The 27,479-nt window shown below is 41.3% G+C and overlaps 1 protein-coding gene across 3 annotated transcripts in view; it reads left to right on the top strand.

Annotated features, from left to right (window-relative positions):
• Positions 1-27,479, top strand: part of KCNQ3 (potassium voltage-gated channel subfamily Q member 3) — a 183,614-nt gene that overhangs the window by 132,120 nt on the left and 24,015 nt on the right. For all 3 annotated transcript variants that reach the window (XM_038126014.1, XM_038126012.1, XM_038126010.1), the window contains exons 2-9: positions 14,680-14,770; positions 16,513-16,639; positions 18,313-18,485; positions 20,384-20,539; positions 21,873-21,983; positions 22,910-23,005; positions 24,388-24,482; positions 25,731-25,757. In XM_038126014.1, the coding sequence (XP_037981942.1) occupies positions 14,680-14,770; positions 16,513-16,639; positions 18,313-18,485; positions 20,384-20,539; positions 21,873-21,983; positions 22,910-23,005; positions 24,388-24,482; positions 25,731-25,757 (876 nt within the window). The remainder of the gene's footprint in view (positions 1-14,679; positions 14,771-16,512; positions 16,640-18,312; positions 18,486-20,383; positions 20,540-21,872; positions 21,984-22,909; positions 23,006-24,387; positions 24,483-25,730; positions 25,758-27,479) is intronic.

Below are 27,479 nucleotides of genomic sequence, written 5' to 3'. Positions count from 1 at the left end.
TATGTACTGCTTCTAAGAAACAAAAAATACAAATATGGAACAGATTTCAGTGGGATGTAGAAATACCTGAGCCTTCTTTAACCAGGCTAAAATGATAATGGGAGCAGATTAACTGTGAAAACACAGGATTTTGTGCCCTCATATTCATTAATTGCTTCTTAGTATGAAAAATTAACCTATTCCACTTCATTTGTCTGAATGCCCTTGATAGACTCATTGACACTTTCACAATAATTAGGATAATTAAGTTAGAGGTACTAACTAGTAACTGTAATAGTATGGCTTGCTGCTTTACCAGATCTGTTTCTCCAGCTTTAAGGTAAGGTTTTAAAGGTGTGGATACACAAACTTCTTTTCAGGGACCACAGTAAATTTATTTTTTACTCACTGGGATTGAAATCCCATCACAGAGTAACCAGAGGCATGTCAATGTAAATTTGACAGCTTAATGAAGACTGGGCAATAGATTCACTTGGCCTTAGCTCCCCCTAAATCCAGTATTGCTGAGGTGATGAGATACAGCCCAAAGGCTGAGGGTAGGGTGGAGTTATCTGAATCTTTCCAGTTCAATATTTCAAGTTTTCTCAGTTCCCATTGGGCACTAAACAGTGACAGAGGAGAACTTGTCATCTTGCAAGTGGAGTGGATGAAGGGGAGAGGAGAACCTGGGGGCAGGCAGAAGCATACAAACCACACCATTGCATGCTGACTCTAAAACAGGAGCTAGTAACTCCCAAAAGCATAATGATATGTTTCATATATACCTGTGAAATAAATGTGGATTTTTATGTGTGAATCATAGAAAATTAATCTAGACTTTATTTGTTCCCCGCTGAATGGAGGTAATTATGGAAATTCATGCATGCAAAAAGTGTCTGATCTCATGCACTGCTACCTTATCAATTAGAAGCATTGTGTGACTCCAATCTAGCTAACTTGCTGTACCATAAAAGCAAGTGGAGAGGAGCCAATAACTCCTGAATTCAATATGGTTTTAGCTGTTATTTCTTGTTTCTACTTTTATCATCTAACTCATGAAGTTTGGATCTGTGGGCCATCAACTGACTGATTGGGATTGCTGCTCATTTAGCTGATGAAGTCATTGCTGGATCTAATGGTTGCAATTTAAACCCTGCTTTTGAGCAGATAATGGAAAGGTTAATGCTGTAATAAAGGATGAAGAGACAGACATGTGCCATTTACTCCCTGCTCTGTAAATTAGGGCACTAATAAAAAACCTGTTCTGGAAATAAATAAACAGATTAAAAGAAATTAATAAATAAATAAATAGATAAAACAGAAAAACCAAAACTACTTCCAGGAGGTGAGAAAACATTTCTGTATGACTGCATCCTCCAACATACAGAACTTCCACATATTAAATAATTACAGAAATAATAAAACTGATGTGAGTTTAAGCAGTGGAGCAAGGTTGAAAGATGCAACACAATGCACAAATTAGCGACTGCATTATTAATTTCTACTGTGCAGGCTCAAGGGAGAAGCTGCTCCTGCAACTGTGCACAGTGTGACATTTTTTGCATAAAGACAGTGACTCAAAATTCCTGGCAAAACAATTTTTTTTTGTTTGAAATGTTTCCCACACTTTTGTATTCTTCTGTCCTGTGAAGGAAAGAACATAATGATCCGTGCTGGAAGAAGGAGCTCAAGTTCCCTCAAGAGTCTGAAGGGTGAAATACTTCTTAGCCTGCCCCATAACTCCAGTAATGGTGTGTGCAAACCTTAATTATGTGCTTTCTATTGTGGGCATGTTGAATCACTTGTGTTAGGTGAACAGCATCCACAGCTACATTACATCTGTCTGGTGTACACCTAAAGCAGGCACCTTGAGATGTATCTAATAACTTTACAAGCAAGCTGAGTACAACCATGTGGGGTTTTTTTATGCCACAGTGACCAAAATAGTGTCAGTAATTTAATGTGAAGCATTCACCATGAAACTCTTTTGAATTTTGTTCTTGTGAGTAATTACCTTTATCATTAGACTTACCACAGCATCCCCCGAATTCAAATGACTTGAAAACCTGTAGTTATCAGGTCCTATAATTCTACTGGCATTTCAGTACTTGTTTTGTTTTTTTCCCTAGCTGTAACTCTCCTTCACAGGAGAAGCTAAGCTTTCTTTCTTTGGAAATTCTTACTTTTATAGTTGTCTTGTCTGTGGAAAAACAATAGAAGTCATATACTCTTGAGTGTAAAAATGGTAGGAAAGGTGTTTCTAAGAGCAACTCATTATTAATTTTGGCTCCTCAGATGAAATGCCTGGGACTGGCTCCTTAATTTCCTGTTTAAAAAGAATATGGACTACTTTGAATATAGGCCAGAATCCTGAAACTTTTTGGGACTACTGCTGCTGATAAGCAATAGAACACTCAATGTACAATCAGTCATGAGCATCTTCATCACGATTACTCAGAAAACACCCCTGAAACAGTTACAGCTTATGAGATAAATAATTAATCAGTGTTGACAACAACTTCAAGCCACATTATACCAAATAGAAATGTCTAGCCAGAGCTGTAGATAGCCAAGGCTAAGATCCGTGTTTAATCACAGAATTGAGGTACTGGAGGGATTGTCTGAGTCAATAGGTCTTTCACCCAAGAAAGAGTTACAGCCTCGTGCTCACCTACTGATGTTCTCTATAGCCACATGGCAAGTGTAGCTCCCTATCCCTGCACATGTCCTGGTGGGATATAATGGGAGAAAAACCTGAATTTTCACACCTTTTAGATACCTGTGTCAACCATTATGGTTGTCAGGGAGGTCAATAAAAACCTAGGCCTGAAATTTGTCCCTCTACAACAGTCTTAGTTTTACAGATAAAGGGAAAAGCTTTGCGTGTCTGATGCAAACCTTCCTCATCACCCCAGTGTTCAGAACTGGCAGAGGCACTGCAAGCTGGGAGCAAAATACCACTATTGGTACTTGCTGCTCCAGACTTTCTGCTTCTGTTCACCTGCAAAAGATGAGATTCAAGGCATGATTTGGATATTCAATTCAGGCATCCAAATATCTGTGTGTGTACAGATGATTTAAGTGTCTGCTGTCTCATTAATGTAGCTGGTACTGCCTGTGGAGGTCAAAGGGTTGTTTAGCTTACTGAGTGAGCCTTACTGGCTCTCTGGCTGGTCAGATCAGTCATGCTATACCTGAAAATGGATTTAGATCTCCACCCTTATTGATTCATTATTATGCTGAAATTCCAGTCACCCTCTGCACTGATACCACAACAGAAGAATGTGGCAAAGCTTGAATTAAGAATAGGAATTCCTGTTCCCATGGATGTCAAGTAAGAATAGGAAAGTTATGTCAAGACTGTGTCTCACTGTGCCCAGTATTCCTCTGTTATAGACAACTTTCCTTCTGTAAAACCAGCTGTTCCATCTACGAGACACACAAAGATTTGTGGTTTTTGGAGATACAAACATGATAGTCCTAAGAGAGTTTCTTAGCACAGGCTTAACTGTTTTGCTAGATTGTATTCTGCATGCAGGATTTCTCATTACTGCATTTTTTTCAATTTTTCTAAATGTACTTTACATATGCTGAAATCTCTGCCATTTTCAACTTAACTCATTAGATTTCTTTCTTCAAATAAAACCAAAAATCTCTTGTATTTGAGGGGTTCCCAGATGAAGGAAGGAATGATGTATCTGACTCCATGTTCTTAGACGGCTAATTTATTATTTTAAGATACAATATTTTGTTAAAGAATACTATGCTAAACTATACTGAAGAATACAGAAAGGATACTTACAGAAGACTAAAAAGATAATAATGAAAACTAGTGCCTCTTTCCAGAGCCCTGACACAGCTTGATCGTGATTGGTCATTAAGTCAAAACAATTCACATGAAACCAATGAAACAACCACCTGTTGGTAAACAATGTCCAAACACATTCCAAAGCAGCAAAACACAGGAGAAGTGAATCAGATAATCATTGTTTTCCTTTTTCGCTGAGGCTTCTGAGCTTCCCAGGAGAAGAATCCTGGGCAAAGGGATTTTTCCAGAAAATACGACTGCCACAAATCTCTCCTTCCATATTGCCATTTTTCCCTGAGGGTTTGATAGAATTGTCATTGAATCTGCCAGGTTAAACAGGGACAATGCAATCTGAGACATTAACAAGTCAGTTGAGCAAAAGGGCTGTCATACATTATGTTGAGAAGCATTCTTGTAGATGATGGTGAAACATTTCAGGAATAAAAATTGGACAGGTCTGGAAAAGGCTGATAACCTCCTCTAAAGTCTTCAACTTCAGGCACCAAATGAAATGTTACATGCTTACAGATGATCGTTCTGAATTTTGAACGCTGATTAATCGTTTATGGTAATGCAAACCAGCAGAAATACTTTAAAACATCATCAGATTTACATAGGTACAAATCCTGTGTGCTAATGACACCGTTCCATTGCGTCAGTCAGAGTCCTGATGGTACAATGACCTCCAAAGAGCTTATCCAAAGTTCACCTCCAGTGAGGCTGTGATTCATTTGCCATGCTAACACAACTCATCATTTGCTAATGAATGTGAACTGGAGATGGCAAAGGAGCACAAATAACTCATCTGTACATCACACTTCAGCTGTTGCTGTGTTGGCCTCCACGCTTCATCAGCACCATGGGTCTGCAGCTGCAGACCCTTCAATGCTCGTTCCTAAGGAGATGCAGATCTTACAGAAATTCCACATAACACAGCCTCTGTAAGCACCTTTGCTGAAACACTTAAAAGTTATTGACATATTCTCATCAGTTTAAAGGCTAGATATTGAAAAAAAACACTATTATGAAGGCAAATCCCTTTAAACAACTGATCATCCCCCTCACATTTCTATCCAGACCACAGATCTTGTCATGTGTTAAACCATCAAGGCAGCAGCTGACATTTTAGGGTCAAAAGCCACTTCTTGTCCCTCTTTTATCTTCCCAACAAATAGACATTAAAAAAAATTCCCAGTGTTCTTATAGAAGTATCAGAGAAGAGAAGCCCTCAAATATATTTTGAAAGGCAGGTATTAAAAGGCAGAAGACCTGTGGCAGTGGTTTGATTGGTGTGAGGCTGAGTTACAGGCAGTGGTTTAATTTCTGCACTGAGAGAAAGGGCCTGGCATCAAGCATCTTGCCATCTGGGGAAGGTGTGATTGGGAGACCATGCTCAGGTCTTTTTCATTCCTGTGGTACTGTGCTCAGGGCCAGGATTCTGACACTACTCTTGGTTGATGTAATGGAGCCATCTCCTTCAAAAACAAAAAATCTGGGTCTTAGGTCACGTGCACCAAGTGCACTGTGAGACTCCATACACGGCTGGAAGTATGCAACAAAACCTAGGGAGGAACATCTGTTTCCCCATGGAGAAGCAGCATGACAGTGGAGTTGGATCATGATGTCCATCATTACTGGATAAAAGCCCGTCCCTTGGGATCAGACTGAGATAAGGCTCCTACATTTGCTTTAAAATGGCTATTTTATCTGAGATAATCTAGATGTTCTGAGACGTCCCCTGTTCCGTTCTAGGGAGAGATTTAAGAATATTCTGCATTCAGTTTCCTTCCCCTGGCTTCCAGCTAATGCCATTTTCTGGGGTATTATTCTGGAAATGAGCCAGAGCTGTGAATCCTTGTCATCTGACTTGTCATGAGTGCCAAACTACAACCTGTTATGGAGCACAAAGCAAAGGTGAAGAGTCTGGTGCAAGAGAGGGTTTATAGGAACAGCATAAAATCAAACTGGATTAAAAATACGCTTTCATTTCCAGTGAAGTTTGGTATATTAACACAGTATTTTGCCTGTGTCAATTTGTGTATTCCAAGAAAAATCATTCCTCTGCACCACCACTGCTCTTTTTATCCACAGCTCCTGTGACATGAAGTTTAGCCCTTGCATCTTTCAGCACAGATCCTCTCTTCTCTTCTTCTCTCCCCGTGGATAAAGTGAGGGCAGCTCATCCTCTTTGCATTCTGCACAGTAAGAAATCCTTCCCTGACTGATTGATGTGAGTTTGTTTTGCAGCACCACTGGATCTGAAAATGGGTCGTAGTCTACAGACCAGATTGTTAAGAAAAGCTGATGTGCAGTGTTCTCAATAGCCTTAGTTGCAGTAATGACTCTGAACTCTTCACTTATAGAAAAAGTTTTAGAAAATCTTCCTGGATTTAAAAAACCCAGCATCTGGATGATTCAAAGTAAAAATCTGAGACCTGAGTCTGATTTTCTGCAGGTCAGGCAGTTATTAAACACTATGGGGAAAAGATCTGTCTTCCATTCTAGCTGCAATACTTTATGATTTTAGCTGAAAAAGCCCTGAGCCAAGTGCCCTGTGTCACAAGCACAACTGTGACCACCTCAGGTGCAAAATGATAGAGCTCACTGGGGACTAAATGTCAGAAAATCCAGAGATCCTAGCTAATCTGAGGGCACTGAGCCATATGTCTGGCTCCACAGGAGCTGCATTATCAGGACACTTCATTGCCCATATTGGAAAACCCACTGAGCTGTCACCTGGACCTGGAGTTTACTGGCAGAGTTGTTTTGGGGTGCAGGTCATGTGCAGCCATGCACCTCTTCCTTATACAGCTGCAAATCTTTGGCCAGGCTGAAAATTCTATTGGGAATGGCACCATGCAGCTTTTCTTCTGAATGTCCCCCTCCAAGTGAGAGCTGAGATCCTTGCAGAAAGTGCTCATGTCCCCACGTAAGGGTCACTGTGTCATGAGTTTGAGAAGGCACAGGCAAAGAAGATACAGTCCCAGCTGATTTTTTTTTTTTTCAATTGGCAGTCCCATGTGGCTGAAATGCTACATTGGGTTGGAATCATTGGAATTTTTGAAAATATGGGGTTTGCAATGTATGGTCAAAAATAGAAAAAAAAACCCAACCCTCAATACTCCCAAATGGGTTGAAGTCTTGCATAAAGAGCAAAGATTCTCTTTTCAGTTCATTGTAGGAATCTGTCTGACCACCAAATTATTATTATCAATTTCCTACCTAGTAACTCTGTATTGGAGACTACAGAGGCTTTTTCTGGACACTGCTGCTCTCATATTAGAAATTCACTTTCAGCTTTGCCAGCTTTGGGGGACCTAATATATTTGATGTGTGTGCCTGCAAGAAAAGGCAGTTTGGTCATGTGGAAGTAAGGGTGGATGGGCTCTTTGACTGGGATTTTCTGTTTGTTTTCTCTGTCTGCTACAGTCTTCTGATCTTTATTGATTTCAAATGGGAAGGTAGAAAATATCACAACACTGTTCAATCAAGGCAGAAGTCACAACTGTGTGTTCAGAAGTTACTCTCATTTGCATTTTTTTTTTTTTTGAGATTTCTAAAACTTTATTCAGAGGGTATAAGTCATTCTTCTCCTCTCTAAAGAAACAAGGAAGGGTTTTTTGGGGGGAGATCAGAGTATGTCTCTGTGTGACATCCTAAATCTTGTGTACCCCTGAGATTTTGTCATGGTTGGAAGTAGACACCTAGATCTTTTGTCCCTCTGGACACAGCAGTCTTGGGTCACATGTGAAAAGGTATCTTCCTAGAACTTTTTCTCCAGATGTTTAAGCATTGATGTGGATTATTGCTAGTCTAACCTTAGGCTCTTTCTATAATCTAAATTCACTTCTTTACAGAGTTTACCCAGAGTTTTGCAGTCTGGGCACTTAACTACTCAATTACAGATTGGCTTTCAAAGCTCCAGCACATTTATTTTGCAAAATTTAGCAGAAACCAATGTAGAAATCTTAAGGTTTACCTTCAAATGGCTGCACAGCGATTTTTTTTTATATCTTGTGGATAATGCCCTGTCAGAACTCATTTGATTTGTGGTTTTTGCAGCTGGGGCTGCTGGGTGATGTGGTTTGGCTCTGTGCTCTCCCTGCTCTGCTGCACTGATGGCTCACCGTGTCCCTAGTCTGTGTGTCTCAACTCAATTAGCAGCTTGCTGCCAGCCAGAGATAAGCCCATGGATAGGCATTCTGGTCATGGCAGATAAAAGCCCCAAACAATAGTTCAGTCTGATATCCTTCACTTGATATAAAAATAGAAGTTAAAACCACTAGTGAAGCAATTCAGGATGTTTAGTTACAAGTCAGAAGCTTTTGCATCCTTATTCAAGCTGCAGGGGACAGGAGACATGCAACCCCTTGGTAGCTAATGCTGCCATTGCCTCTCCTTTGCTTCTGCCATCTGTCCCCCACTCAGTCACCCATGTGAGATGATGCCTTGGTCTCTCCCAGTAACTTACATGTGCCAGGAATTTTGGAGCACTTCTAACACTTTTCCCAGGAGGGAAATAGGATCTTGGTATATGACTCTTGTCTTCTAAGCTGAGAAAAAACAGGCAGGGAAATGTAGTGCTCTGGGCTGCTTTGCAGTCTCATACCAGCAAACCTGGGAAATGTGTCAGGCCATTCTTCTGACAGAAAATGCAGATTGATGGTATCTGTGCTGTCTGACACTGCTGACCCAAAATGTACCAGCATGCCAGACTCTCTGAGAAAGATGGCACTGGTGGTCAACAGGGCTCAGAAGAAAAAGTTTTTAGGACTGGGCCTGAAAAAAAGCAAGACAGGGGAGCTTTAACCTGGTTTGGCTAGTACATGGAGGAGAGGAAAGAGGAACCATCTGATATAAAAGCTGTTCTTTTGCACCCTAAATGCCCTGCTGTGAAAACCAGCTTTTCCCTCCCAGGTCTGATTTTAAAATCTTTCCAGACTCATGGACACAGCAGTGAAGCCCATTCAGAGGCATTCCTGCCAAAGAGAGCTCAAGGTCATCAAAAACCTGGCATGAGTAAGGGTTTGGGCTTTTCTGCCTCTGCTTCCTGCTGTGCCAGGGACAATGTCTGTCACTTTTGTCACCAATGGACAAGTGTCACTCTGGGCTACCACCTCACCACCTACCAGGTCAGCTTGTATGCCAGTTAGACTAGGGCTCTACTGGGGATCTTTCCGTGCTTCCTAGTGTTTCCCTCAGCATCATGTGAAGGACTTTTTTCTGCCTCTGCTGTCACAGCACAGCAAGAGTGCAATACAGCTCACTGAGCATGGCATTTCTACCCTGTCCTTGCTGGACAATGGCACTGGGACAGGGATTTCTGCGTGGAGCTGTGGGTGTGCACTCAGGGATATCTGTGGATGCAAGAAAAGAGGAACCTTAGAATATCCCTTCTGCAGGACTTTTTGCTTTTTCTCTTCTCTTCCAGGACCTCCACTAAGTTTCTCTGTGCTTTTCCAGGCATCCCTGACCCTTTTGTAGACTCACAAAATGTTTGGATTTTTCCTGTCACCCTTATCTCAGTACTGATCTCTGGCCTGTTGCTTAGAAGTGCAGAGATTCAAGAATCTAAATATTAAACAGTGAGTATTCCAGAGTCTGTGGAAATCAAGCATTCATTCCCTTCTCTCTGAAGAGCTGTTCTCAAATATTTGGTAGTGTCATTTTTTTTAGTGTTAAAAACCCTGACTCAAGTTTCTCATTAGCAACCATAAAGCGATCAGTGCAAGATACTGCAGATGTTCTGTGAAAAATGAAGTTCTGAAGAAGAGAAAAAGATGGTGGGTAGGAATATAGAGCAACTGAAAGAAATGTGAGAAAAGATGCATTTTTAATTCCCGTGGGTAAAAGCCAATAGCTGAAGAAAATAAGGTTTTTCCAGTATGAAATTTGGGAAACTGTGTGGGAATCATGGTTTAGAACCATATTGCTTTGGATACCCTAAACCAAAAATTTAGCAGAACACTGTCAGATTTTCCTTACATATCACTGTCTTAGAGAATTCCATTAGCATTTACCAGGTGGCAGAGCATAATGAAACCAGTGCACAGGCTTTAAGGGAAGAAAATAAAATACCAAATGAAGCAAAGCCGAAAAATCTAAGATTCATAAGAACATTTGGAGACAGAAGAGTCCCAATGTCTTGCAAGAAGGGGTATTGAAGATGAGAGAGCAAAAAGAAATCTGTGCACTGTTGGACTGGGGGGGATTTCTTACTAGTAACTGGTCAGTTAGAGGCTAAAGGCTTTCCTACCCAAAGCCTGGGTTATGATTTTGTAACCAGGATCCCTGACCACATATTGATGTGATATCTAAATTTACAGCAAGGGATTTCAGACAAACCAGAAATGTTGTGGCTGGCTGGTTAATTTCAGTAGCATAAATACATAAACATTATGAAGAGGTGGTGTTTATAATTATATCCAAACCAGGGGTAAACATAAGGGGTGGCATTGAGCTGATTTACACAGTAAACCTCCCCAAAGGAGCTCATCACCAGTCTGTCCTTACAGTTAAAGAGAAGAAATATCCTCTCTAGGTGCTCCTGACCAGCTTGAGCTATTTGCTTTAAATCAGCCTGAGCTGTACACTAGAAGCACACATTCCTCTCTATTAACTAAACTTCACTGAGGCTTAACATTTTGTCCCACAGCACAAAAATTTGTCAAAATGATACCAAATGCAAATGTAGTTTGGCCTGCCTATGGCAGATCTAGTGCTCAAAACAATTACATAGGAAAGCTGTTTTGGAATAGATTACAGGCAAATTCCTACAAGATCTGCTTCTACAATTTGGAAGGAAGGGATGGTGAACAGAAATGTGATGAGCAGATGTATATATAAAACACATAAAGGTTCCCAGCTAGATCTGTGTTCTATTGGCTTCAGATGAAAACAGATATAGAAGAAAAACTCAAAGAATGGGGAATAGCAAAATAAGTAAAAATTTACCAAACAAAACAGTCTGTGATGTTCATACAAGAAACATTAGATCCATGATCATGCATAGTTGTAAAATACTTCTTCTTTTCTGGGAAACAATTTTTTTGAATACTCTTTTTAACACAATAAAATAGTGCAGTTATGAAAAATGAGTATTAAATATGTAATTTCTAAAACCAAGAAAATATATTGACCTGAATAATATGTTATTTGTGACAGTAACAGACAAGCACTGCCATTTGGTGGTCTGGAAATTATGCATGCAACAAACGAATCAGATTTTTAAGGCATAATGCTGCAAATAGGAACCATGTAATGTGCTGTGAAAAATTATGTAAAATAATGGCAAGGATGATTCTAAAAAGCTGAAGAACACATTCAGATCCTCATTTGGCATAGGTGATATACATTCTTGAAGTCTGGACTGCCACCTGCTGAAACACAGTTTAATAGGAAGCTTTGACTTAATAGGACTGAGTTTTTATTTTAAACCTTGATTTTCACCCTATTTCTTTCTTCCAGCCCCTAGTGCACTATGTCCCATGAATCATTGCAACTGTGAGTAAATTTCAGATTTTCTCCCTTTCTGTCCTTTGATTCCCCAGGTCAGTGGCAGTCTTCCTCCTGCTCATCCTCTGTGATTTCAGCAGTTTCTTACCCTGTGATTTTTCTGTTACAATTTCAGAGCCAGACTCAACCACTCAGCCCACACTGCTGCCTCTACAAAATGAAATTAGGCAGTGCAGACTCAGGTATTGTCCTGTTGCCAGCTCTCTTTATGTTTGCATGGCCACCATGTGGGCACAGGTGTGCCCAAAACAGGGACAGTAGCAATGAGGGGAAGATGAACCTTCTTGTCATTGCTGAGCAAGGGGGACTGATGTAAGAATGGTGGAATCTGAGTGACATCTTCCATAGAAAGAGGACACAGGAAGACTTGCAGGCTTCAAAACCATCAAGATCTGGACCAGAAGAGGCTGGGCTGCACAGCATCAATGCAGATTAAAATTGATGGCGTGCTCTGAGCTGCAGTGATAATTATTGCAGAGGCTAAGGAGGACTGCTGAGATGTGAGATTATTAACTTGTGGGTGTTTGCAGTTGGTGTTTACCCTTCAGATGTGGTGCAGCAGGAGGAAAGCAGACCCTTCCAAGATGGGTTATGGGCACTAACACAGGCTTTTCATCCCTTCATACCCCGGAGTTCTGCGGGAAGGAGCCCAGGCAAGGCTCTGAGGGCTGCGTGGGTTTGGGGACTGCAGTACCCACTCAGCAATGGCACCTCTGAGGGCTTTCCTGTGCCTCCTGCAATTGGGGGTTCAGGCCACAATCTCTCCTCAGATTTGCCCTCAAGATTACTCACAACAACTTGTGATCTTCAGTATGACCCTCTCACCCTACTTTTAGTGGGTGTTTTGTCCTGCATGACCTCTTGTACTTATGGGTGGGCTCTCACCCGGAGCTGGGACTTGCAGCGTGTTCTGTGCCACGCGGAGAGATCGAACAAGCAGCGTCCCCAGCAGCACTGAGCAGCTGCCCCTCGGTGTCAGCATCGGGGATTTTTATTGACCAAACTCTTTCAGCACTGTAAGACCCCTTTCCTTGTATCAAAGACGTGGCTGCGACCACCTGAGCATGTTTGAACTGCTTTGAGCATCTTTGAACCGCTTTGAGCCTGTTCCAAACGGAGGGAGCTGCAACCCCTCGCTCCGTGGAGCTCCGGTACCCTCTAGTGGTAAAACCGCAGGCATTTTTAGGCAAAAAAAGATGACGATTTCACTACTAGCTTATCTTCTGTCTTCCTTTTGGACAAAAATGTGTACATCATCTTTAATTGACAGCGGTGTTTTATTAAATGACATAGTAATTTCATGTCCTTAGTTTAAGTACCTATGATGTAATGCGATGATGTAATTTCCTTGGACTGCTCTCCGTGTGCTTCGCCTTTCATTAAATCATTGAAATGATATTTGTGAGCTGACGGGTAACAATTTCCACTTGGTATAAAGAAGTGGCTGTAGTGGAAAGTAACAAGCAGCAGCTGCTCAAGGCTTTAAATGGGGCGTTGGTGATGGTACACTCTAAAGGCTGTAGTGTGCCAGAGCATAGGTGGCTTATAGTTAGTTAATCAAAGGAATCATGTTGTCTTTGCTTATTTTCACCTGTTTGCTCTTGGAGGTTCAGGACAGCTGGATCATGGGTCTTGGGAAGCCAGGGAGCCACTGGCTTTATAACTCCATGGTGGGGACAAGAAGAAATGGTGTGACAAAGCTCAAGGGCATGGCAGGAGCACCACAAAACTTCTAAGTGAACTGCCAAATGTCTTGAGAAGCAGTAGTGTGGTTATAGGTGGATGGCAAAAGACACATTTTGGTCTGTTTCCTACCAACTACATAACTCATGCTCTAGAGCAGGGCTGGGGAGTGGGAAAAGGTGAAACTCCCCAAAGAAATCCAAAATTATTTAGCGTGAGCAAACACATTTACTTCTGTTGTAACCTTGCTCAAAATGGCTGATCTGGAATTTTCCTGGCATAAGAACAGTGAATTTCAGAGAAGCCACAGCGAAGTAATCCTTCAGGGTTTGCTATGAAGTGTTTCACTGTTGTCTTTTCCGCGCATGTAGGGTGCTAGTGGACTCTGCTTGGACGAAATTCCCCCCAAAAACCAGCAGGAGCAATCTGTGGCTCATCTGTGCCCTTTCACTCCAGCTAAGAATAATTTGCACATTCTCAGAATACCATTCTTTAGCCCTAGGTTTTCTCAGACATGAAGGAAATGAAAACCCAAGTTTTTCGTGTTGCTGAGCTGAGCTGAGTCCCTTGTCACTGCCTCCTCTGCAGGCTCTGTCTCTGCTCATTTCACCCAGTGAAACAAAGTGGAGTTTTTCTCAGCAAGAGATGAAATCACACTACAGGAACCAGATTGAAATTCAAAGCAGGTAGTACACATAAACACAGCTTGATTCTTCACAAGCTTTTTTCCCTGGATGATTTCAGTACCTAATGCCTATCATTTCTTTGATGTACCCTAGTTATGAAAGTAGGGGATCCAGAGCTTTTGCAAAGACATCTTTCTAATTTATTCATTAGACTCAAAATATTTCCATGGCCACCTGCCCCTCTGTTCCTGTGGAGCAAGTTTTGGAAACACATTAAAATGCCCATGATCTGGGTACGTGAAGTACCAGAATATGAGCTTGCCCCTTTGCTTCACAGTAATCATTTCTATAAATGATTTTGAATAGCTTGAACCTGGGAATAATTTTGCAAAGCAGATCAATTAGACTGAATTGGATTTGCCAGCAGTGGGAGTTAAATCTTTAGTCAAATCTCTGTGTTCTGGAGCCTCACAGACAGAAAATAACACAGGGGCAATGATTTATAACACACTTTGTTTACTGGAGAGCAGAAATTTACCCTCTCTTGTTACTCTTTCAAACCTTTTTGTCTTTTCATCTGCATAGAAATGAGTGTAAAAAGAGAACAAAAAAAGAAATGCAATGCAGTTTTCAAGGGAGGGTTTGTCCCAGTGCTGCCTTGTAGTGAAGCATTTCCCGTTTCCCAGGATGTGCCAGGGAGATCCATTGCACTGTAACTGCAGTGCCATTCTGGGCAGCACACAGCTTGGAATAGACCTCCTGAGCAACACAATCCTCTGCATATCATGCAATCCCTTCCCAAAATGCACCCATCTCACCTATCACCCGTCTCACTCTTGAAGAATGTGAGTTGATTAAAGCATGTCTGTCCCAGGAACATTCTGCCTCTGGATCTTGCCATGACTGCCAGTTGCCCCTGCTCCAACCTGGTTGAAAACTTCTGATCTTCATCAGAACCCACCTCATTCTCACCAACAGGGAGCAGCCGTCCCATGGAAGTCTCTACTCAAGATTTTATAGGCAAATACAAAGAAGAATAAAAATGCTGTGCTTTTTATTTCATTTCAGGTTTCTGATTGTCTTGGGGTGTTTGATCTTAGCAGTCCTGACAACTTTCAAGGAGTATGAAACAGTTTCTGGAGACTGGCTCCTCTTGCTGGTAAGTAAACTGTGGCTGCTGCATCGTCCTGGTAATGTCCTGGAATTAAAATCAGCCCCTTCAGCAGGGATAGAAACTTGCTCCCAGCTGTGCATGCAGGGAGGTTTCTGCTCATAGTCCTGGAGCAGTGACTGTGCACTTCCATATTGGAGAGTTCCCAGTCCATTGTCAACACCAACTGAGTAAAAAGTTAGTGAAGTTCCTGAGCAAAAAGAAAATGACAGGAAAGACCTTAGCCTGAGGCTTTTAAATAATGGCTTTTCAGCATTTGTCTAATAGTCCTTCCATCAGATTATCAGGAAATTTTCTATTGACCATGCCAGGCCTAAGCACACTTGAAAAATATTTTTGGAGGAATCTTTCAACAGTTTTGATTCACTCTGTAGTATTCCATTAATCCTAGTCTTTCTTTCAAGGAAGGTCATCAGAGTTGGACTCATGCTTGTGTCCAATAGCAGCATAACTGGAATTGCTGCAGGCAGTGCCTTTGAGAGAAAATGTATTCACAGCAAATACATTCCAGATTGCTTGTTCTATAAATGCTGAAGTTCATGTTCAAGACTTTATTTCAGCAAGTCCTCCCATTTAGCGGAATAATTAAAAACTAGAAAAAGCCCTCACTAAATATAAAATTGCAAATTCAACATTTTATGAAAATGACCCTAAAAATGAACTTCCTTTGCTCCCATAGCTATCATATAATACAGGCCACAATGTCTTGCTTAACCTGGCCTTGTTTAAAGTATCCCTAGGGAAACTGCACTCCAAAATTAGTTCCAGGATCTCAATTTCCATTTCCCCTTGTACCTCCAGAGACATACAGATTCGAGCAAGAGCTAAATGCCAAAAAGGAATGAAAGGTGAATTCCCCTTGCATGTTCTTGCTCAAAAAGTGCCTGTATGAAAACCCCTTCATCCCTCAGGGAATGGGAAATTTGCTTTTGGTCTCTGTTACCCTGCTTAGGCCCATCTTTCACATTTGAAAAAGTCTGAGGTTATCTTTCCTTCTCCTGTGCTTGTTTTTATGTGGCTCTCAGCAGCTTTTAGAAGCTGGGGATAATGAGCATGAGGAAAAGTCCCCTTTTCCCTCTTGCCAGCAATTCACAGAGAGGAAAAGTAACCATGTGTCCCAGGCTGCCCTTGGCACCCCACCCTGCAGAGACCCTCAGAGAAGCTCTTTGCTCCCCATTTCCTCTCCATGCTTAGAAACGTTCTGGAGCAAGGTGGAAAATCCCTTTTTTCAACCACCAGAAATTTAAGGGAACAATATATGCCTTAAATTTGTCTTACATATTTAAACTTATGACCATATGAGTATCCTGTGTCCTGCCCTGTCTGGACAGATACGGCTGCATGAACGAACTGCTGGTGGCTGACCCTGGGGGTGGGTACAGAGTGCCCTGGGGACTCTGCAGTCACCCCTCACATACATCTGCTCATTTTGTGTGGAGCAGGAGGTCTTTCTGTGAAGTAATTGTCCTTCCATTAAGGCAGGGTAAGCACTTCACATTTACCCAACAGCAGGGGCAGGTCATTCCTGCACGGTACTTAGCAGGCTGGAAAACTGTGTCCCCACTTTGCCTTGCCCTGCCATCAATCTCGATTCTCCTCCACTTTTTTCCCTCTCTCTTACACATATCCTAACACTTGCACCTCATCTGTTTCCTTCAGCTGTATCCTTGTGTCCAGAATTACTGCAAATTTGTTGTGAGACTAACAATATCGTTTGTGTCTTGATACAGGAAACTTTTGCCATTTTCATCTTTGGAGCAGAGTTTGCCTTAAGGATCTGGGCTGCTGGCTGTTGCTGTCGCTACAAAGGATGGAGGGGGAGACTCAAATTTGCCAGGAAGCCTTTGTGCATGCTGGGTAGGCACATGCTCTCTACTACTGTTTCCCTCATTAATGTCCCTTTCCCTTTTAAGCCAGTTTGGGGGATATCAAAAAACTGGTGATTGGCAATGCAAAGAGCACTGAAAACAGATCTGCTCTTTATGTCAGGACCTGTGTCTTGCTTGGAGTAATTATTTGAAGTAGCCAGCCAGAGCTTGTGGTTAAGAGACACTTGGCTACCTAGTCAGTGAGGAAAAAAAGAGAATCCTTCTACTCTTGAAATACATTTTCCTTGTCCTGAGCCCCATTGCACTTTTCTTAAGCTCATCCTCAGGAAGACTCTCTCTGCCTTCAGTTTCAAACCCAACTCTATACCATCTTCCCCAGCTCCCTTTCATATTTGTGTTTTGTTTTACAATTGCATTGTTGGTCTGTATTTGCAAACAAGTATCTTTGTGATTTCATCCATGTTGTCTTTCAGGCTTGGAAGGCACTGCCTATAATTATCTGTACAATTACTCATTATTCATGTTTGAATAGCCTCCTGCATCTACTCACTATATCCACAAACCAACCAGCCAACATTCAGGAGCTCACTCTGCCCTGAACACCAGTCATCCCCAGTTGTTCACTGGTTTTAGGGTACCCTCACTTGTTTCAATTCTTTTCAGGACAAGCACTGGGTTTTTTCCTTTATTTGTACAGCACATAACACTCTGAGAGCTATGGTGCTGCATGAATACAAGCCTCTCCTCTGTTTTTCTCATGGATCTAAATGGTAGACAAAATTGTGACAAATTTTCTTTGTGCATCTGTGCTATCCCCAATTTAGTAATGCTCCTTTGGGGGCTATTGCTGTACAGATACATCCTATACTTCTACTAGGTTTGTGAAGGCAGCTGATGTGAGCAAGGGGGATTGATTCTGTCTCATTCCTTCTCAGTAACAGTGTCATCTCACTCCTTAGTATGAATCTTCATTGATATCTGGGTAAAAAAAAAGAAGATATCCTGGATTTAACTCATTTGTCACTGGTGGAAGTTTGTTTTGAGAATGATTGGAAGTGAATAAATCTGAAATCCACTTTTTTTGGCTGGAAAGAGAATATAAAGACAATTCAAAGACTGAGTGCCCAGAGAATGTTTGAAGCTGTTTGGTACCACTTTCTTCTTGTATGTGTATATAGGATCAAAAAACAGGGAGAAACAAGGAAAAAAAAGGAAACAAAAATAATTTATTCACATTTGAAACCTCTTCATTTATCAGCAAATTGCTTCTGTGAGCACTTACAAAAATAGTAGTACTGACTTCAAGATTTTTGTGGGAAAACTCAGCCAAAAGAATAAAATGGTACCATTAAACCTTAATTCCTCATCTGCTGACCTGTTCACTATGATGTTCCAGTGGTAAAGATGAAGTTAAGGCTGATTTTCTGTCAGCATTAGGACACTGCTTCCATGCATCCCCAAGTGAGCTCAGTGTCTCAGGTCCAGTGCACTGATCTGTAAATAGATCCCAAGGCTTTCCAGGAGGTTCTGTGCCTGACACTGGTGTGTGGCAGCTGCAGATATCTGATTAATTGGCAAGAGAAGGCATTTTCAGGCAGCTCTGAAACTCGCCTAGGGAAATTTGCAGCACAACCAGATGGGATTAAGAAGCAGGTGATGGGGCCACTTTTGTTGGCAGGCTTTGTCCTTTTTGCCTTGCAGATATCTTTGTGCTGATTGCTTCAGTGCCAGTGGTTGCTGTTGGGAACCAGGGCAATGTTCTGGCAACGTCTCTCAGAAGCCTCCGCTTCCTTCAGATCCTCCGGATGCTCCGCATGGACCGGCGGGGCGGCACCTGGAAACTTCTGGGATCAGCTATTTGTGCACACAGCAAAGTGAGGAGCTTGCAGGGCTCAGATGGGGCTCGGGGAGGAAAATTAAAAGGAAAGAGAGGGGATGCACAGGTGCCTTGGGGTTATGTTTAGCAGTTCAAAATACAGTTTTGTTCTTTGAGCTCTATTCCCTTTTCCATTCTCTGAACCATTTTGCCCCTTGTTTCACCTTTCTGTGCTCAATAGTGGTGCTGGGAAATGAGACCATGTTCATTCCCACACATTACAAGAAGAATTTTGTCTTTGCTGTGAATGGAAGCAGGGACATCCCTTTTGTAGTGAAGGATGCTGACATCCTTGACAAAAAAACCTGTGAAGTTGCAACATGTTTGTAGTGGCTTCTCAGACTTGTCTGATCAACAGATGGAGCAGGCCTCTGAAGGGACGGAAAGAGGCTGAGTAGCCTGAGAAATGTGCACAGAAATGTGGTTTCCAAGGGAGCTACTGGTAAAATTTCTCTTTGCAAGTTTAGGTCCGACAATGTGGGAACCCAGATAGGCAAAAATTTCTAAAGTCATCTTTGCTTGGTCTAACTTGATGCTGTAGTCTGACACATCCTGTCTTGCACCAGACAGGTACTTGTGTTGTTGCGTTTTCACAGAACATTATTACTAGTTAAAAACTGCCTAAAAATCCTCTAGATGAGATTTCTCATCTGCACAGGATGTAGAAAAATTACATATACTCCACTACATACTGCTTTTTCTTACCCATGAATGACATTCCTGACATCTTAGGGGGTTTTGAAAGTTAAAATGCCAGCTGGCATAGCATATTTAGACTTTGCTTCTGTGTACAGACTAATGGGGGTGCCCACCATGCTTCATTTCTTACGAACTTCTGCTTCTTCCTCAATAAACTTGCTACAAGACAGGTGGCAGATAAACACTTATGTCAAAAATGTTTCTGAGGAAACAGATCATGGAAGAAGTCTATGTAACAAAAACATTGTTTAGAAGTTGTTAAAGGCTTCATTGTGTGGGATTTCATTCAAATATTACTTGTTATAATGCACTTTTAGACCTCAGCTGGCTGAGGGAGATTGGAAGGGGTTGTGAGAACTTTGCTGTACTGGATACAATGACAAAATAATTTTGCTAACAATTTCCTTCTGGAACTGCACACCAGAAATTAGCTAAGAAAGTTTTTCACTTGTCCCAATACAGTGAATTGAATTGGATGAATGACTAATATGAATGATAAAAATGAATTGGAATATTGATTTTTTTGACCTTTGAAGACCTTAAAAAAAGTTTCTGCCTTGTTTCAGATATTGCTGGCATTCTGGGATTTTAACTTGGGTGGCTGCATGCCCCACTTCTGTGGGGCACTCCACTTTAGTAATTTTCTCTAAAACAGCAAAGTTTGGGGTTCGCTTGCACACAGAATATTTTCAAGGTCTGTTCTTATTGCATGAATTAATTTTGAAGACATCATTTATGACGGGATCACCTTTGTTATGGCTGAAGAGATGGAAGTTCATCCTGCAGCCTTGGCTCTCTGGAGGTAGGGAGAGGACAGAGCTGTTGATTTGCTTGCTAAGACTGACCAAGCTCAGGGGCAGAAGGAAAGGAAAGAGTAAAAGTCAGGGTCACAGCCCTGCATCCCCTCTGTGCCACTAAGGGTGCAGCTAAGCCCTTAACCCAGCTTAATGCAGAGCCACAGCTGCAGATTCCTCCAGGCTGCTCCGAAGGAAGATTCTGTGTAAGGGCCAATTCTTGTAAATCTCTGCATTATTTCCCACTAAGTGCTGAGCTGGGCTGGTCATGGATGTGACCAAAGCCAGCAGTGACAGCTCTGTTGTTACCCTCTGTGCTTCTCTCTCCTCCTGATGTTTACTCTGCCATTGTGGGTATTGAGGCTCTTTTCAGCCCCTCTGTGTTCATCTGTTTCTGCTGCAGGAACTCATCACTGCTTGGTACATTGGGTTCCTGACACTCATCTTATCCTCATTTCTTGTTTATCTGGTTGAAAAAGATGTTCCTGAAAAAGATGCTAATGGGGTGGAGATGAAAGAGGAGTTTGAAACCTATGCAGATGCACTGTGGTGGGGGCTGGTGAGTGACTCCAAAATTACCTTACACACTTCTTAAAAACTTCATATCCAAGAAGAGATAAAGTTTTAGGGATTACAGTGCAAGTGCCGCTATATTTGGGTGAAAGGCACATTATACCATAACATTACCAAAATACAGGTGCCCCTACAACCCTGTTGATTTTCAGGTTGATTTTCAGAAAAAGGCCCTTCGGTGCTTAAACCTCCTTCAGAAATCAGTCTATGTTCCTGGTGTCTGGGAAACCTCTTTTGGAGGAGCATCTCTTTAGATGTAACTGCACTATGGGAGACTGAGCTCTCATGCCAGCAGTGGCCTGCAGTGAGAGCTGTGTTCCTCAGAAAATGGCAGAGCCAGAGCTGCCCAGTGGACGGGTCTGTTGGGCTGTCAAAGATCACCAAATGTTTGGGCACTTGAGGAAGACACACATGGCAGGTTTAGTTCTTATGGAGCCAGTGACTGAAGATGTCTCTGGGTTCAGACGGAGGAAGTAAAAAAATATTTCTGGAAAGGTTAACATAACAATTCTCATGTCTGGCATGCATTCCCCAAAGATCAGGGAATGCCATTGGTGGTAGAATGCAGAACAAGAGGATTTTTGATACATCTGTTCTTGTCTCTTCTGATTAAGAGAGGAGTATTGGTTTGCACCACTCTCATTCAATCACAGATATTCCTGCCGTTCCAGAATTCATGTTGCTTTGTTACTGATAGTTGAGGAAGTCTGTGTTATGCTGTGACTTAAATTCAGCAGCCTATTTTTTATTCAATGTAGTTCATTCATAAATATAAAATACTCCCCTTCCCCCATTATTAGTAAAAAGATACCAAGTGTTGCCTATAACACCTGGAGGTTTCCATGCCCTTTTATTTCCAGGACATTTAGATGGAGTCTCAGTGGTGAGAAAATGTACACAGTTGGAAATTAACAATTGTGCCAGAAAGGAGAATGTTTTCACAAAGACATCTTTGTTTTAAAAAGGCCAGGACTTCAGGTAGAGCTAGTTCTGACTGGGTTGTTAAGGGTCTGCAAACTTAAATGGCAAATCCCATTCCTGACTGTACTGATGGAGGGCAGGAGATTTATGTGGAGTTCACTTTCAGCAAATGCATCTGAAAGAGGCAGCTGCTTTGAGACTAAAGTCATTCTCCATGCAGTGCCTTTGGATTATGATGCCACCAAAAAATTGGTTGACCCATCCTCAAGATCCTATTTCACCAAGGTGTGCATGAGCACCCTCAGGGCTAAGTGAGTTACACAGCTTTCATTGTGACATTTACACAGAGCTGTTGGCTTTGTTTTTCTTACATTAAACCCTGGTTCTTGTGCCCACAGATCACCCTCGCTACGATTGGTTACGGCGACAAAACCCCTAAAACATGGGAGGGACGGCTGATTGCAGCCACGTTCTCTCTCATTGGAGTGTCTTTCTTTGCTCTTCCTGCAGTAAGTACCTTCCCCTCCTCTGTTAGACACAGCCCAGCTCTGTGCACTTGCAAAAAGAAGGTAAAGTTTATAGAATCACCAGTGGAACCAAATCCCTTTTAAATAAGTACTACAGAGATTTGAGCAGGTCTGTATCAGTAAATGGAACTTGTTTCCGCCCAACTTTGCACAGAGCCTATTTGGAATAATATATCACCCCAATACTCCTCAAATCACTATGTGGGCTTTGCCTGACAGTGCTAGTTAGCACAGGACAAAATTAAACAAATTAAAAGTGAACAGTCTGGGAAACCACAAGGCAGTTCATGAGACTGTACACTGGCATGTGGTAATTTACTGGTATTAGCATAACCCCCACAAAACATATTTTCAAAGGATTTAGGGTCCACTATTGTAATAAATAGAATTTGACCCATCTTACCCAGCCCTTTATTTCCTTTGTCTGCAATGTCCTCAGATAAGAATGAGACAAAATCTGACTGAGCTGGGCTGAATAGCAGCAGAAACTGACCCAATCCCAGATTTTGGGATATTTTTCCTCTAGATCCAGACTTGGAAAGAATTTCACAGAGGATGACAAGTCCTGCACTCTCAGATCCAAAGCATGGTCTAGCACAGCTATTGTATCATGCAAGCAGAGTGTCAGTGGAAATGGAAAGTAACACAGCAGCTGAACACCACCAGATTGGAAAGGCAGTAGGCATTCAAGAGACCTGTTGAGGATCTTCAAATGGTTCGGTGTGGCCTGTGGTTCTTGAGAGGGTCATGACAGCCTCTAGTCCCATGAGTGGAGCAGCTGGATAGGCATGGGAACTGCTCCATGTAGCGATCTCCATCTCCACCCACAGACCTGCATCCTCTCATCATTAATCCCTTTTGTTCTGAGTAAGAAACGTCTAAAATCTTGCACCACTCTATGCTTTCAGGGCATTTTGGGGTCAGGGCTGGCACTGAAGGTCCAGGAGCAGCATCGTCAAAAACATTTTGAGAAGAGAAGAAAGCCAGCAGCTGAGCTCATTCAGGTTTGCAGCCACTTTCCTCTTCCTTGAAAAAGCATTGTTCATGAAGATTGCTGCATCATGTTAGCAAGGGCGACCACTCCTCCTCTGCCCAAATTCTCACTTCCCATTGCAGGAGGTGAGAATTTTTGTTTGTCAGTTTTTGACACTGAGCTGGATAATCCAGCGGCCTTTGCAGTTTTGAGGAATCTCTCAACTCCCAGAATATCTTTCAGAAGAACAGTGTCTTTCAAAGAAAGGATCTCATCTGCTAGCTTCTGTAAACCAGCTGGCTTCTGCATCACTGCCATAAAATCACAGGACACAAGCTGTTGAAAACACATTCTTTACAAAATACAGATTTTTTTTTTTTTGGTTCTCTCGAGAAAATGCTTTTCTGTGCTAACATTATGTTGTTATTGATGTGAAAACAGCAGTAGAAGTAACAGCATAGACAGTGACAATTTCAATCAAGCCAAATAACATAAATAGTATATGTGGGGTTTAAAAACTAAACCACACCCTGTATTCTCTGTTATGTCACTGTATGATCCATAAATTCAATGGGAAGAGAGCCCTTACCTCACTTGGACATCAGCTGTGGCCTTTGTTTTGAATTCAGGATATTAAGCTTAAAATCATTAGTCTGTGTGCTGACAAATTTGAAATTTTTTATTCTTACTAGGCATGGAGCACATCCTGGTAGCAGTTAAGTAAATGACAGCATTTTCACAGAGGGACAGAGAAAGTTTCTGTGATAACAAATGGAAGCATTGGTGCTCAAGATCAAACCAGTCCCCAGGAGAAATAAGCTGAATGGCATTAAAATTCATGGCTGTTCTCATTAAAAACACTCTTTAGCAAACAGAGGGGGCTGCAGGCATGAGTTGTGAATAGAATTTAATGGAACTTAATTTTAAATTAAAGCATTTCCACTGATCAGGTAGCTTATGTAGCTAGTGGGTTTTAGGTTGGGGAATTTTTTTTTGGAGATTTTTAATTCGAACTAAATGCTGAAGTAGAAAATTGCTCAGCAAAATTTCTTCTGATGATACATTAGGAGGCAAACTATCCTAAGTACTTCCAGAATTACTGGACAAGTCCAGCAGTGCTTGAAGCTCTTTTAGACATAGCAGACAGGACAATGAAACCAGTTTAGTCTAATGTAATTTCATGTTCTGTTAATAGTTCTCTCCATGTCCTGTAACCTATAACAGCCCTCCCAGATTAAAATTCAGTCTCAGAAGCTGTTCCATATAGTGGCACTCATTTAGCATGGCTGATTAGTTATTAATTTCCAGATAGTGACTCAGGTGCATTATTATGTTCTTTGACAGAGTCTGGCTGCAGTCAGCTGGGAAATAACTTCACCTAACACTAATTATTTCCTCTCCCTTCTAATTTAGGCTGCCTGGAGATATTATGCTACTAACCCCAACAGGATTGATTTAGTTGCTACCTGGAGGTTTTATGAATCAATTGTATCATTTCCATTTTTCAGGTAAGTGCAGCGTCTACCTCTCCATCATAATTTTTTGTGAAGTATCATCCAGGACAGGAACACAGACTTTTTATATCTCTATATTTATATCTATATCTACATCTATAGATATATATATGAGCCTTTTGTAGGTAATAGATGCTTTCCAGAAAACTCGTCTGAAGAAGAGGAATCTTTTCTGAGGTAGTGGTCTAATTTCAGTCACCACTTCTGAGTTCAGTGAAAGTGTTCCATACATAAAGGCACTCAGATAAAATGGATGCTTATATTTTTATGTCTATTAGAGTGATCCTCACTCTCCTTGCCTGTCCAACAGGCATCTTTCTCACATTTAGGTCTTAATATTTTAATTTTATTTTTTTTAAAATCCCTATATGGCCCTATGAAAAGCCAAGATTTTTAGCTACAGATTATCAGCTGATAACAATGGGCATCACATATCCAAATTAGTGCTTTAAACATTCCTCCTGGTCTTGCTGTTGTGCCTTATTCTGAAAAAGAAGTGCCCTTAAGCTTCTGTTCGGCTCAGAGGTCTCCATGTGTAGTTGTGCTCACTGCACTGATACTGAAGCTCCAGCTGTCACTCAAGACTCACTTGAAACGTTTCAGACTCCTGCTTTCACAAAGGGCAAATTACAAGTACTCACTCTTTCTTTGTTTTAGTCACAATACGGTTTTAGAATCAATTTCACGTGCTCTACGAAAAAAACAACCCTAACACCAAAAGTGTTTAATTAAGGCTCAGTACATTTCTTTCTTTATCTTTTTTTCACTCTGTCTATTCCCACATTTTCCATTACAGAGTAATTTCTTCAGGGTTTCTTGACTGCAGGATTTTCAGAGAATAATTCTCAGATTCATAAGGAGTCTGGACTCATTACTCTGACTTCAAGCTTGCTCATTTTGTGTAGGTTCTTCTGTGATTCAAATGCAACCTGAAATTTAATAGGTGTTTTGCAAATAAGATCCTGGGAAGGAGGGCAGGGGAGATCACTCTCACCAAAGACTGGATTGCCAATCTAAGCAGCTTAGGACTGTTTCAGGAATCTATATACCTTCTTTTTTTGCTTCATAGCTAGTTGAAAATGTAGCTTTTATTCTGCTTTTTCTGTCAGTTATGGTCACAGAACAAAAGAGGAATAAGGTTTTAGCAGTAGATTAGCAATTTATATTTTAAAAATGTGCTGAATTTATGATGTGATTCTTCTCTCCTTGCTTTCTTGTAATGTGCCCTCTCTTCTATAAAAGGAAAGAGCAATTGGATGGTACTGCCAGGTATGTAGCTGTCATTATTATACGTATATGTTTTGATACAGCTGTTGGAGGATGCAAGCTAAATAGTTCTTTGTGGATTCATGAGCTATTAACTAAATCATGCTACTAACACCACAGGTAATCATTAAAAATTATTAACAAGTCCATTTCCTAACTGCTTGCTTTTTCCCTAGTTTAACAACACAGCTAAAATGCTAATTGTACAGAGGCAGTGCTGCTTGCTGATTGTCTGTAAACAGCTTTATTGTTTGTTATGACTAATCATGGTCTGGATTTATCCTGTTCCATGCTGCAGAGCCAGGGTTTAGCATCCTGTTCTGGGGGGAATTTAAGACTTTGGTTGCTGTTGTTGCTTCTCAGTCTTGCACAGAGCAATGTTGTGGTGTGAGCCAGTGACAGTTCACCATGTGCAAAGATTTGCTGACAATAAATACGGAGATGGGTGTCTAAGATGGAACAGCAGGATAGTCAACCTCTCTGGCAGTACTGTAAAAGCTACATCAGGTTTGAGGCCTGGTGCCACCTGGGCTGAAAAAAAAGGGGAAAGCTACCCATCACACCAGGGTATTCACAAGCAAAGAGAATGAAGGAATCCTCAACCCCAGCACTGGTCAGTCTCTAAAGACGGCAGCAGAGCAGCCACTGTCAGCTAACCAGCAAAGTCTCAAATGGAAATGATATCCTTATAACCCTCTTCAGATAAGTAGAAGAGTCAAATGCACGTACAATGATTGTAACTCAATGCTAAACCTCTGTCAATGGATCACCCACAATGAAATTCAACAGCAATTAAAAGATAAATAGTTCCACAGCGCTGAAACTACTTCAGTTTGCTTTGCCATTTACAGCTCAGAGAATAGGAACAAGAATTGCAGCTATATTTGAAAACTGTGAGCCAGAGGTCAGGTCTGGAGTTCTAGTCCCTGACTTGATAAAAAATTATGTTTTTCTCTTTTTTTTAATATTTAATGTAATTTCAATGAAATTCATGTAATTTCATGCAATTTCATGAGAACTTCAATAAAGGAAGTTGACAAAAAAAATAAACATTACACTTGCTGTTCTCCTAGGAACTTTTGGGGTTCAAACATCATTTAGCAGAGAAGAAAAAACTATCTCAAGTTTTCTTACAATATAGGCAAGTGCTCTAGTGACAAATTACTGGGAAAGGATGTCTTCCTTCTCTTACCACCAAAATCATGAGCTCACCTGCACCTCCTCAAAGATGACTGGGTGAGAGGTACCCAGTTTGTGAACCCCCATGGACCTTAAGTACTTTACAGCCATGGCACTCCCCAGGCTAAGCAGTCATGAGCAGGCTCAGTTGCATCAGTGCAGATGTTTGGAGATTTTAGCCGTCTCCAGTCTTGGTAATGCTAAATTTTGGTCTTTAATATGTAGGGAAGAGCTTAGGAGCTGAAATCCATAACTTGAGTCAAAATGATCTGGCTGAGATGCAGCAGCAGATTAAAATTAGGTAAGAGAATGCCTGCTGCAGTTCACTGTTGATCACAGCGCCACTAGAGAAGCTCCTGCACCTGCAGCAGTTCTGAGTTGCTGTAGCTTTCAGGCAGTAGAAATCATTTTATGTCAACACACTGAATTAAAAATGGAAAAGAATGACTCACAGCTCAAAATCTTTAAAACTATAATCCCAAGGCCCCTCATTCTAGCTGGATATAACTTAGTTTTATTTTATTTTTTATATATAATAACCCTCAG

The sequence above is a fragment of the Motacilla alba genome, chromosome 2 (genome assembly GCF_015832195.1).
Source record: "Motacilla alba alba isolate MOTALB_02 chromosome 2, Motacilla_alba_V1.0_pri, whole genome shotgun sequence".
Classification (NCBI taxonomy): Eukaryota; Metazoa; Chordata; class Aves; order Passeriformes; family Motacillidae; genus Motacilla; species Motacilla alba.
Note: the sequence above shows the minus strand (reverse complement) of the source record. Positions and strands in the feature narration are given on the sequence as shown.